At 36.9% G+C, this 13,515-nt stretch overlaps 2 protein-coding genes across 2 annotated transcripts; both read left to right on the forward strand.

The window, feature by feature from the left end:
• Window positions 1–1,818: 1,818 nt before the first annotated feature.
• Window positions 1,819–5,908, forward strand: LOC140785663 (uncharacterized). The gene is made up of 6 exons (XM_073133622.1): window positions 1,819–2,399; window positions 2,587–2,712; window positions 4,054–4,205; window positions 4,347–4,461; window positions 5,189–5,338; window positions 5,678–5,908. Exons 1-5 carry the CDS (start codon window positions 1,929–1,931, stop codon window positions 5,234–5,236), a joined length of 912 nt encoding a protein of 303 aa, XP_072989723.1. The 5' UTR covers window positions 1,819–1,928; the 3' UTR covers window positions 5,237–5,338; window positions 5,678–5,908.
• Window positions 5,909–7,360: 1,452 nt separating this feature from the next.
• Window positions 7,361–12,776, forward strand: LOC140786897 (probable BOI-related E3 ubiquitin-protein ligase 2). Its single transcript, XM_073135605.1, has 4 exons — window positions 7,361–7,543; window positions 7,619–7,683; window positions 7,784–8,058; window positions 12,118–12,776. The coding sequence occupies exons 1-4, from the start codon at window positions 7,497–7,499 to the stop codon at window positions 12,643–12,645; spliced, it is 915 nt and encodes a 304-aa protein (XP_072991706.1). The 5' UTR covers window positions 7,361–7,496; the 3' UTR covers window positions 12,646–12,776.
• Window positions 12,777–13,515: the final 739 nt, after the last annotated feature.

Below are 13,515 nucleotides of genomic sequence, written 5' to 3' on the forward strand. Positions count from 1 at the left end.
GCAATCTTCATACTCCGTCTAGAGCTTTTTGAACCGAAAAGCCCGTTGTCCCAGCCGTGCTTGTCACCTATAGACTTACCAACAATAATGGTGCATAGTCTGAGCCAGAGCGATATAGGTGAGTTACCTTACTATGACGGTTGATGCTGAGCCATCCAGTGTTCGCAAGAACTCTATCCAACCTTATCCATATTCAGTCCTCCCCCATCCTATTATTGCACCACGTGAAAGGGATCCCATCGTATCGATGTAGTACTTGGCCAGGGAAACGCCACGTTGCAATTTTGATCCCCGCTGCCTAATGCCCTCAAGGTTGTCGCTTCTCCCGCTCCCATCAATTCTGACAAAATCTTCATCTTCATCATTTAATGTTAAACCTTGAGCTTTTTTTTGGCTAAGTCAACTTCTCCTTTTCTCTTTGTATGGCAGCCCTTCTTGCGCAAATAGATCTTCTCATTCTTCGAAACACCGGCCTTCGCAAACGATGATTCATCCTGCTCTCACCTGCCTTTAGATGATTGTTCCCCATGCATAGCCTTTTTCCCCTTCTCAGCTTTCCTTTGCGGCAACAATCCTACTCCCTTTGCACCTTGAATAGCTGCCTTCTGCATGGATGATATGTTAGCTAAGTATGTCACGTTGTCTGAGTTCTAATGATATGCATTGACTCGACCAAGCAACTCACACCATTGACTCGCCGGAGCCCGCTGTTTTCTGACTCTCCCCACTAAGCCGAGCAGCCACCCTCGCCGAGCCTCTTTGCCCTACCAATCTTCTGTTAACATGGCTCTATTTAGGTTTCCTGGTAACCTTCATCCAAGGGTCAAATACTTGGTTAACTTGTTCCAACTTTTCCGCTCCCCCATCCTTTGTCTTCCGGCTTGCTGCAGCACTTTGTTGATCTGGTTGTGGAGTCTCTTTCTTGGTTTTTTGCTCTGGTTGAGTTGCAGGACATACGAGTCTGTCATGACCCAACCGGCCGCAATTGAAGCAAATAGCGAGCACTCCTTCATATATCACCTGTTGTTTAAGATTGTTTTCTTTAGGCCCCAACTAGACCACCTGCTTCAAAGGCTGGCCCAGATCCACCTCAACACAAACTCTTGCAAACCTACTCCTAGAATGGTCGAGGGTTGTTTCATCCACCCGCAAAGGTTTGCCGAAGTAGGCGGCAACTAGGATCAGCGATTCTAGCTCCCAATATTCTTGCGGGAGGTTGTGGAGTTGGATCCATACCGGAGCTGAGGTAAACGCTTTCGGTGATGAGCGAAAATTAGCTCTCCACTGTATGAGGTTGAGCACCATGCCCCCTAACGTCCAAGGGTCGTTTGTGAGCACGTGCATCATGTCTTCCTCCTTGTCAAAACGGAAAAATAGAATCATTTTGGTGTAGCAGCTTATCGGTACGATGGCTTAAAGTAATATCGCAGCGACGTTTAATCCGATACAATAGTTAGACCTAACATACGACTTAAAATTTAAAATAGGTGAGTTAATATATTAGCTAAAGTTTATCGTATTTTTGTATCCAGAAAGAGTTTGACGTTTTATTCTGTCCATATCTAACCGTTCGTGATAAAAATAAAAATTTAAAAAGTTTAATATTAGTTTTAAGAGGTTTTAAACAACAAATTCATATCCAAATAAGTGTAACAGATTCAATACCCAATGTGATATCGCCACGCAATCGAAAAATTATTCACATACAACTTGGATTGTATTGGATCCGCTTCCTTGCTTACTCACTCCGTCACTCGTCCTTCCACGTTCACCTCACCGTGATCCCATCCCCGCCATGTTTAAAACGCTCTCTTCCGTCCTCCTTTGCACTCATCTCGTCTCCTTCCTCGAAACACTATTATAACTCCAATGCCGCGCTTCCTAACCCGGAGTAAGCTCACCGCCCCTTCTACATACCAACCCTCACCATGCTACTGCTCGCTCCCACCCACCTGGTTCTGGTCACCGCCGGTCATCTCACCCCCACCGCTCACTTCCGCAAACCTCCGTCCTCATCTTCTTTTCCCCTCCACCTCTCCACTCCTAACCCTAGACCTAGGCTTCTCCTTCCCCCTCCAAGATCTGCTCTTTTACCCCCAAATCTACCCAAGGAGAAGCCTTTCTTGAACCCGACTCCCTTATTGGTTGATGGATTCCTCTACCTCTGCTCGTTGGTCAGAATTCTTCCTTCCGATTTCCCCGAGAGATGGCGGAGTCTCATGGTGATATCAGAGGAGGCGGAGTCGAGGCTCGCGGGGATCCCGGACCACTTGATCCAGGCGATCATGGCGTCGGAGGATCGCCGCTTCTTCTACCACGCTGGAGTCGATCCCCATGGGATTGCGCGTGCCGTTGTGAATTATCCCAATGGCGGTGGTGGGAGCACCATTACCCAACAGGTAGAGAGTAATTTTGCTATTGGTATAGGAGTTCATATCCTGAGGGAAAGAGAGATGTAAATTTTGGCTATTTCTTTATCTACTTGAATCACTGTAATTTCACCGGCCATAGTAAAATTATGCTGTCCTTTGTAGCTAAATATATTTCTTTTATTCACATTCTTATTCACCAAGTTTTCTGTTACAGCTCATGAAGAGAATTTTTCTGACAAGTGAGCGCAAAATTTCTAGAAAATTTGTTGAAGGCTTTTTATCACTGATAATCGAAAAGAGAATGTCAAAATGGAGAATACTGTATTCATATTTGAGTAAGGTATGTTTCTACTTCACCAATTACTTTTATTTGATCACCTGAGATGGTCTGTTTTGGAACTCTCGATCTGCTTGTTCAAAAGGAAATTTTTGTTTGATGTAGTGCTTATAGGGTATATGAGTTTGAACGATTGATTAGCAGCTTGCAATGTTCTGACTTCCTCTGCTACCTTATAGTTAGTCTTATATAGTTTATATTTCATTTCACAAGTGCTAAGTATATAAACAGTGGCATACCCCTTATGTATGCATATGTGGGTGAATAGATAGTCTGCTTCTTTCTGATCCCTTACCAGTTCACTAATCATTAATGTGGTACGATCAATATCTTAATGGCCATTTTTATCAAGCTTATTTTCCTTTTTCTCAATATCATATGCTTGTAATTTTCGAACAAGTCTCTCTCCCTTTTCCAGTTTTCCCTCTTTTTGATAAAGTTTTTCTTCTGTCTTATTTTTTATGTAGCATTGGATGGCAGCACGTGCTACTCTATCTTATCTTATATAGATGATATTTTGTCATATCAGATGATAATTTTCCTTCTTTTAAACAAACTTACTTCCATAGGTCCATCATGGATAAATTACACCTTTTTGCTCACCTAGAGCCTATAGAGGTTGCTTGTACACAATAATGCTTCAATAAAAGTTGGACTTAGGAAATAATTCGGTTTCCTTCATACGTATATAAATTTACCAAGTTTAAGAGAACAAGACATTCTATTGTCTTTGTTTGTCTCTACAGTCATTGGTGGTTTTCCTGTTGTCCGCATCAAATATTTCTCATAAAGCTTCTATATCAATAAAGATAATGATGATGAATCTTGTTTGTAATGAGGATTGTTGTATGAGACTACAAGTGTTCATCCATGAAATGTCCTCTATTGATATGTTCAACTAAATGTAAAAGATATATAAAAGTTGCAGCTTGCATTGGTGAAGATATCTTTAAGTACTTTCTTTATCCTTCAAATGAAAATGTTGGCATATTGAGAATCAAAACTTCAATTGCTATACAGTACATATTGCATCATTTGCGCTAGTAGAAGCAGGTTGCTAGTTAAATCCACTATTTGGTGCAGCCATATATCCTTTTAACATGAAAGCTGATATGAACCTTGATTCCTATGACTGAGACTCCTTATTTCATTATTAAACCTGTTCATATATTCAATAAGGAGTACCATTTTTTATTTTTTATTTCTTTTCTTAGAAATCTTAATCTATGTAAAATTTTAGAATGTGAATGGCATAATTTTACTTGGTCTCATGCTACCTTTTGGTATTAGTTTCTACTAGTATCCTCGTTTCATTGCTATTTAGTTGGAATTTCAATGCAACAGATGTACTGGGGACATGGAATATTCGGAGTTGAATCAGCATCCTTGTTTTACTTCGGTAAGCACCCTTTCTTTCTCACTGTGGGAGAATCAGCTCTGCTCGCTGGCATTTTACCTGCTCCAGAGATTCTAAACCCATTTACAAGCCCAAGCAGGTTGGTGTAAATCATTGTCAGACATTCAAAACTTGGCTTTTTTTCTTGCCATTATCGTTCTTCCCAGCGCAGGCTTTTCTCAGATATGAAGAAGGAAAGTTTATTTCTTCCTAGAAAACTAACCTTTTAAGTTTCTCAAAGAGGCAAGTCCTCACAGTACAGGGTCCTTAGAAGGATGGTAACAGAAGGATTTCTTGATGTGGAAACGGCTCTTAAGGTTGCAAAGCAACCTGTTTGTCTGCGTACGGAAAACAGGGTAATATGTTTAACTGCTCTAGAAAATATTTCCAGCAGATGTTTTTTGTTACTTTTAATAAACTCTCTTAATATTTGTTCTAGTTCTGTTTTGTTGGTTATGGTGAAAGGATATTCTTCTGATGTGTTATGAATTTGGTGACAATCTGTTTAGAAATCACTTGTGTTACCCTGTACCTCTATCTGATGGAGTGGTACTAACTGATGCACATATGCCATTCATTTGAAAGCCTCACTCTTGAACATAATTTTCTTGCCAAATGAAAATGTCTAGTTTTCAGTGAGAAATCATTTCCCACTACTTAATCCTCATACATTATGTTGATTTGTCTCAACGGCTTTCAACTATTGACATGTAATCATTTTCCTATTTACTTTCAAACCCAGAAAGGCTAATGCTTTCCATGATACACCATTAGGTCATTGTATGCCAACTTTATTATCTCCCTGTAATAGTACTTAATGTTAAAATGTAATATCATTTTAATTTGGTTGTCTTACTTAATGTTAGCTTGATTTATTTTTTGTATGGGGCTAGGTACTGCAGGGCTCAGAAACAATAGGGTCACTAATTTTGTAAATCTAGGCCTCCTATATATGCTTTGAAGTTTGAAGTTCCAGCCTCCATGATCAGTGTCCATAATTTTTTTATATTTTCACATTAGAGGAATGCTTTTCTAAGTAAATTGTTGATGTTCTTGACAATATTTTGTTTTCAATGTTACCAGACAGCCGAAAAGATGGAGCTGCTCATGAATTCTTCATGCCTACAATGACAAATTTGGATCTGCTGTTTCCTTTGGAAGAATAAAGCAACACCACTACGTGAGGTCATCATAAAGTTTGCCAGTGTGCAGAGGCTAAAGCCAATATTGAAGGTATATATGTAGTTTTGTAATTCAATGACTACTGACAAGCTTATTGGTAATTCTATATGAAATTAATTTTGCTTGTCATGGACAACAAAGAAAGGGATTCGTTTGCAAGAAGTTGAATAGTAAACTGCACTATATACATTGTTTCCAATCAACACTACTCTTGGTGCAAAATGACTATTGGCAACTGCAACATTTAGATTATTGCATGAAACGGGAAATGTCATGGCTGAATTTTTGAACCAATATTTTCTTTCAGTGCGTTCAACCTCTTATTTGCGGACTAATCATTTTTTATTTATTTGGGGGTACAACCAACACTTACATACTTCTTTTCTACAGGTATGATCTGGCGAATAAGAATTGCAGTTTCTTTGTTATTGTATAAGAACATTGATTGCTCAATATCAGCATATTGGAGACTAAAGTTGGAGTAGCCATAGGTGTCTTAGTGAACTTCTTTATATGTTCTCTGGATGGTGAGGTGCGGAACATTTGGCAGCTTCTCCTGTTGTAACACTAACATAACATGTAAAAACCTTTCTTCAAAGAAAGAATTTCACTTTGATCAAAGTTTATTTAATTTCAATGGAAACAGGGTATATAGTCAAATGACACGAGGTACACAATTCCAGTGCAACGTCTCCCACAATTATATAGAATCTTTGCACAGCAGAAATATATAAATCCTGTGTGACTGTGGATCATGAGCATAAGATTCTGATATTTTGCTTTTTTTAACTGCCGAAATGTTCTATAACTTCTTTTTTTCTTACAAAGTCTTTTAAGTATGCAAAAAATTGCTTCAATAGCAAGAAGAAGTTGGATGATTGAGTATTCGGATTTATTTTAGAAAGGTTTGATAGTCATACCAGATTTCCGACCTTGACCCTTTTTTCCACTAATAATAATATAGTTCAGTTTCGAAGCTAAAATAATCTCTTTTTCTTCTCAAAAACAGAATAAAGAATTATAAAAGTGAATGATCTCTTCAGTTTTCACTTGGTTAGTAGCACTATACACAGGCAGAGTATGTATAAATAGATGTTGCATCTAGATATCCAAACTTTTATTTAATTGGGTGTATATTGTGTTCTGAACTTGGAGAGAGAGATAGAGAGAGATGGTGTCTTATCTGTGGGCATGATATGTATACTGCTTATAAGCTATTACTGTGAGTTATGATGTTTTTAGGTGCATCGAGGCATGCATGTGTCTCCTTTGCTATAAAGAAATTATGTACCTTTCTTTGATGAGTAATGTATTATCCCAAACAGTACAAATTTTTTACAAATAAGATGACGTGGCTGCCGGTTAATAATTTCTCTCTCCATTTTAGATAAATAAGATAATGTCACATCAAAAATATATCTAGAATATTTACGAAAATAATAATATTATTTCTAAATGCCTATTAATTTATTATAATCGTAAGAGTTGTAACTATATATATATATATATATATATATATATATGGCTTACCAGAAAATTTGCACCAAAGAATGCTCTTATGCCTAGATTTCTTTCATCCAAGGAGTTATATTATATATATGGACTAATTAACACACACAATCTCCTTTTACATCCACTAATTACCGGTCCATTTTTGTAGATTAGCTTCTTTTATTAAAAAAAAAAAGGATAAGTCGTATTAGTTAATGACCATGGCCCCAAAACACCTCACTAACATCAGATATCAAAATTTTTACAAAAATATTTTTCGGAATACTATTTGATTTGATGTAAAGTATGTTGATAGGATTTGGTAAATTAGTAAATGAGTTAGTGTATGGTATAAGATGTAGTTTGATGAATAATATTTGTATTTTAAAATTGAGTTATTATAATGTTTAGTTGTTAAATAAAAAATTGTATTCAAGAAAAAGAAAAAAAAGAGACTGAGGTTGGGCTTGGGTTCCGACATGGACTATGCCGTCTGTGGGCCTTTTGAGGAGTCCAAATAGCATTAGTTGGGCCATGGTGGGCTGGCAAATCCTAACCCCCACCGATTGCTAACGCCCTCGACGGAGTCGTCCCTGGATAGTCCGATGCGCACAAGAGAAGACGCCGAGTAGCGTCGGAGCCGCGCCTTTCTTTCTCCACCGACCCCCTCACTGTTTATACCTCTCTCTATCTCTCTCTTCCTCTTACTCCGTCTAGAATGGCATTCGTCCCTCACCGCAACCAACAACCGCAACAACTCCTCAGGTATTCTCTCTCTCTTCTCTTTTTTCTCTCCCAATTGCAGAAAACTCAAAACCCTAACCATTCGATCCCTCGCAGGAACTTCTCCCTCGCCGACGGGCAAATATCCTCCTCTGTCGCCCTCTTCAACCAGGACCAATCCCGTAATCTTCTTCGATTTCTAGGGTTTCTTACTTTTTCTCTCGTTGTAATCTTGCGCGATTTCGTGATTTTGGTTTTGTTGTCGTGGGATTTTTGCGGCAGTGGCCAATTTCTGGGAGCCAGTAAAGAAGCGACCGAGAGAGCAGGAGTTTTTCCATGTGGAGAATGGGAACCAGGTCGCTGCCGTGGATTACCTAAGGTCGTGGCCGCCGGCTTCGACTGGGCTGGAGCTCTCGCTCGATGCTCTTCCCCATGTCGCCTCGTCGACTTCGGTGTTGGACTCCCCCCTTAGTCTCCGGCTCCCGATGCGTGATGATGAGGTTGGGCGCGAGATCCAGAGGCAGGAGGCTGAGATGGAGCGGTTTTTCAAAATTCAGGTAAGAAAGGTGTTTGTTTTGGGGATTTGTCGATTTATTATTGGATAGGTTTGATTGTTATTGTGCTAAAAAATGCCTGCTTTATTGGCTGACAAGATTTGTATTGGTGTTTGTTGGATAAAATAGTGAACTTTTATTTTTTTTGAGGGGTTTCATAGCTAAGATGTTATGTAGGTGAGAGAAGCCGGAAAAGTTGAGAGTTGTCAGATAAATTCAGAAAAAGAAATAAAAAAGAAGAATAAAAAAATATTCAAATTCAAATATAACAAGACAAATCACTTCTATCGTAGGAACTACAATGGAAATTTCCATCTTGAGACTGCATCAGCTAAACTATATTTGAAATTTGAATTGCTAACATGAGTGACTACTTTGATCTGGTTAATTGATATTAATCTTTCTGAAACTGTGAGGTACTATAGCATGTACTAGTGCATAAGTCACATGAGATTCAAGCCTTAGCACTCTTTTAGTATGAACGAAGTGAATAACTTTATTACTGCATGCTGTACTCTATGTACTAAACAGGGATTACACAAAATTTTCATATCCTGGTGTCATAATGAGACAGAGCCCTCTGTGCTTTATGTCATTATACAAAGATTTCAATTAGCCAAATCACCATACAATGTACAATTTGGTTACATTATACAAATTGAATCTCTTTAATTTCCGCATATAGATCTAATGGAACATCAGTTGATTATTCAAGCAGAGGTATTGACCCATAATTGGCTACTACAAAGCTTGCCTTGTGCCATTCCTTTATCTCCAACCTATCTTGCTTTCTTTATTGAATTTACTATTTCATTACTTGTGCTTCCTGGTAATAATTTTATGTCTTTTTTTTCCAACAGTTTTTTTTCCCTTTCTTAGATCATTGAATTTTTCCAACCATCAACTCCTCTATGTTGTACTAATTAGGCGTACTGTGATTCCACTTCCCTACTAGTTAGTGGGCATGTTTTTGGTAGTCATTATTAATATATTACTATTTGATCCCTCATGTGATACTTTTGTTATTTTTACTAAAAGTTGCAGGTTTTTTATAGATTTTGTCACTGCAAACTTGAACAAGTCAAACATAGGCAAGACATGAATTTTCAGAGATTAGTTCTCCCCCTTTTTGTTATAAATTGATAAGAAAAGTTCATGAGAGAGAAGATTGCATAAGAAGAAAATGATGCATAAATTTCAAATTGATCAAAGATAATTTGAGGTTTGAGCCCAAATGATGTGGACATTATTGATATATTACACGGACACATGTATCAATACAATTTTTCCTTCAGAAAATTAGTCTTGAGTTAATTATTTTATTATACATTTATTATTTATGGTGTTTATGCTTATATTTATTTTTCTTGCAATTGTTTAGGGTGTTATTTGCTTATTATCATTTGTATGGTTTATATATGAGCCAACTTTTTACTTGGTCCAGGTTAATGAAGATTTGAAATTTTTTAAGGTCTACCTTGAACTTGAGTTTTGGGTGTGAAACCCTAGTTGAGGATGAAGGTGTAAAACCCAACCCCATCCTTTCCTCTTTCTAACCATAATTTTCATAAAACTCTAACGATTCTGTTGTTTCACATCACTAAATCAATCACATATTAAACTTAGGTCAAGACAATTAAGCATATCATATGCAATGCAATCTCCGGGACATACAAGATGCATGACACTAAAATTTATTTTCATGAAAAGCTCCAAACATGCACTAGATATTAACATAGATCAACAACATATGATGAAAAACTAGGGAGTCAAACAACCTATAACACATATATAAAGCTCATTGTTACATGGAAGGCCTTCACACTTATAAGGTAAGGATGATCATTTCCTTAAATCTTTTCAACCAAGCTTCATGTAGGAAATATTATTTTTGGTTTTTCTTTTTTCTTAATTTTTCAACTGGTTTTTTGCTTTGTGAAATGCAAATGAGTCTTAAGATTTTCCATATAATTGGGTACTTTATAAATTACATTCATGAGTCTCTAGTGGAGATGTACCTCAAAATTGATGAGCGGACAATGTATTGTCACCTACAGAAGTTACTCTTGACATCTTGGGTCTTCATCTAGAACAAATAGTTACAAGACTATGCAGGTAAGAAACTAAGAGTATGTGTAGAACTATTTATTTAGATTGATTATCCACTCTTCATCTAGGATATGTTCACTTTGCTAGCTCAGATACCTCTATAACGCTCAACTCTTTGCCACAAGTCTTTAATATGGTTAATCTTAGATACTTGCCAAAAAGTGCATTAATTGTAGTTAAAATACTGTAACAAAGTATAAAGAAACATGCATGTGCTAAATAGATTAAATCCAGGAGCCTTTGTATTACCTAATGCTTGACATCATTTTCATCAAATACCCTATTTCTTAGTGATTGCCAATCTTTTTGACGTAATATTTATATCTAGAATTTTCATTACTGCAGTGCTTTGCAACAGCTGTAATGATCTGAGCCTGATAGAGAGAACATGTGACTTGTTTGGAAGAAATCTTTGTTTAGATCTAGAATTGATGAGCAAATAATATATTGCCACCTATGGACGTTGCTTGTGATGTCTTGAGACTTTATTTAGAACATGTGAACATGTGAATTGTTTGGAAGAAATATTACCTACTACACTTAGATGACAAGAATTTCTATAGGGGATTTTGCCAAAGTAATTAATCTGAAGTACAAAGTGTAACTACACTGTAATACCCTATGATGGTTATCTGATATGTTTCTCCACATTGTGTAGCTAACTAATTAGTTTGTAAACATTGAAGATAATCTCAAATACTACGTATGCTCTTTTACGGATTATCTACTTGTAGATCTTCAAGCTTTCCCTGTCATTTTTATTTGTTTCTGATATTTTGATCACTGGAACACTTGCTATTGCTTGTAGAATGTGAGTTTCTAATGTAAGGAACCAGAAAATTTATGATTAATCAATCTAACGAAGTTGCTATTAAACATTAGTGACTCTTTTGCATGGTATTATATTTGACATGACTGTCTGCTGTTCCAAGGACACAGCAAATCTAGTTATGAATCACCAGGGCACAAATAAAGTTTAGGGATTTGCAACAAATAAAGTTTAGGCCACAAATCTACTTTGGGTTATTATGGTTCTGACCCTACCTTACCTTGTAGCTTTTTCCAAAAAAGCTCTTACCTTTTACAAAAGATGCCCATTTAACACCTTGGGTAAAAGTTAACTTGCATCACCTTAACATATGAGAATAACAAAAACAAATCTAGGAAGAAATATTCTATCTATTTTAAGGTCATATGTTTAAAATTTCTAAGTTTCCCTTGTCACTGCCCATAAGACCTCATACATAATAATTTTACCCTCAGTTACTATAATTTTTGTTTTTGAGGGTTTGCCTCAACCTTTTAAAGATGTCATTTTGTTTGACCAGTCTGGGGTGGCTGTAGATTGTGTCATGTAAGCAGTTTCTCTGCTAACTTCTTCAATATATATATATCGTTTCAATTCTCCTACTAGTTTTTATATTTTTCAATTTTAAAATTTTCCTATCTCTATGGGTATTCAAATTGTTATCTGGTAGGGTATGTTGATAATTTGAGAAGTGCAGTTACTCAAGTTGTGACATGGGTGCTCTGATAGTAATTGTATCATGTTAATTAGATATTTTTTGCAAAAGGCATGGATTTTTTAAGAAAAAGCGATAAGGTAGAGTTCGAACTGGAAGAAGTCTATAATGCAGGGGTTCTCTTAAATTTCTCTGAAGTTTATTTGCTATTAATTTCTTTGGAAAAGGAATATACCTTAGCTTTCCCTTGGTTATATTGTATCATGTACTTAAATTTTATTGAGGTAAATTTGGCTGTTCTATGTTGAGTCACTGACTAAAATTTGCTGTATTTCTCGTGTTCTAAGTCTAATTTTCAACTTTTTATTTTTGACTTGCCTTCTATAGAAATGGACCATTCTTTCATTTTTTTTTCCTTATTACTGAATATCATTCCAAATCTCCTGACATCATAATAATGGCCTATATGTTTTTTTTTCCTGAATCACAGAGTGAACGGATGAGAAAAGAAATATTAGAGAAGATTCAGGCAGAACAGCTTCAGATATTGACGTCTGTTGAGGACAGGATTCTCCATAAGATTAGAGAGAAAGACGCAGAGGTTGCAGATATTAGTAAGAAGAACATGGAACTCGAGCAACAGATGAAGCATTTGAGTGTTGAAGTGGGTGCATGGCAGCAAAGGGCCTTATACAATGAAAACATGATTGCCACCCTGAAAGTAAATCTCCAGCAAGTTGTTGACCAAGGCAAGGACAACAAAGAAGGGTCTGGCGACAGTGAGGTAGATGATGCAGCTTCTTTCTGCAATGGCAGGGCAGTTGCTTTACAGCTTTTGTCTGAGGAGAACAAGGAGATGAAGGACACCTTGGCTTGCAAGGCATGCGGCATAAACGAAGTATGCATGCTTTTGTTGCCATGCCGGCACCTGTGCCTGTGCAAGGAATGCGAGTTTAAACTCAGCTTCTGCCCTCTATGTCATTCTTCCAAGCTCGTGGGCATGGAGATCTACATGTGATGAAATAGTTGGCCTTCCTGAAATCCATAGTCTGCCATACCGTTGATTTAGTTGCTTGTTTGTGTATATCTTTCGAAATGTATAACATCACTGGACATCTGCCATGAAATATATTGATCATAAACTTGCCATGTCTTTGATCTGCTTACGTTTCTCTTATTATTGGAAACCTTTTGGCGGTGGAGTATCAGAATTTAATAGGTACGTTTCCTCTTTCAGTTCCATTCAAACATGCACTGAGGCAGAGCAACTTTTGTTTCAGATGGTGTTTAAATGCAATGTACAAGCCATTGTCACTTTTTTTTTTCTTTCCAATAACAATATCTAAAAGAATTTGCACCAACTTTTGCAAGATTGTGGCATTCTTGTCCTAAGTCACTATGTCAGATGCTCATGCAGTGGGACATGAGCTCCATGGCAGCTTCTTATTTGTAGATGTTTCCAATCTCCAACATTAGGAATCTGGCAGTCAAGATTAGTTTTAATCAACAAAGCAAAAGAATAAAAAGAAGAAAAAAGACAGTTGGCAGCACCCAATGAAAGGCTTTCAAGTACTCCAAATTAGTAACTTCCTCTATTCGATGCTGCAGAAGTTCTACTCATCGTTCCTTCCAAAACTCCAACAGTCACGTGGTCCCATTTTAGGGCATGCTTAAAAAATGTGTATATCTGCAGATAAATTCAATCTTTCGTGTTAATAGAATTATGTTCTAATGATTAAAGAAACTCATATTATGTAACAAGTGTTTCTGAGTATGAAATCCAACAATGTCGATCTAATTGGGGCACAATGTAAGTCTCCAATTCTCTCTTAACAAAAAAAATCCCAATGTAAAATTAAGATATCATTGGGTATATATATATATAGTT

This window comes from Typha latifolia, chromosome 4 (assembly GCF_019914945.1).
Source record: "Typha latifolia isolate L0001 chromosome 4, TyphaL0001v2, whole genome shotgun sequence".
Lineage (NCBI taxonomy): Eukaryota > Viridiplantae > Streptophyta > Magnoliopsida > Poales > Typhaceae > Typha > Typha latifolia.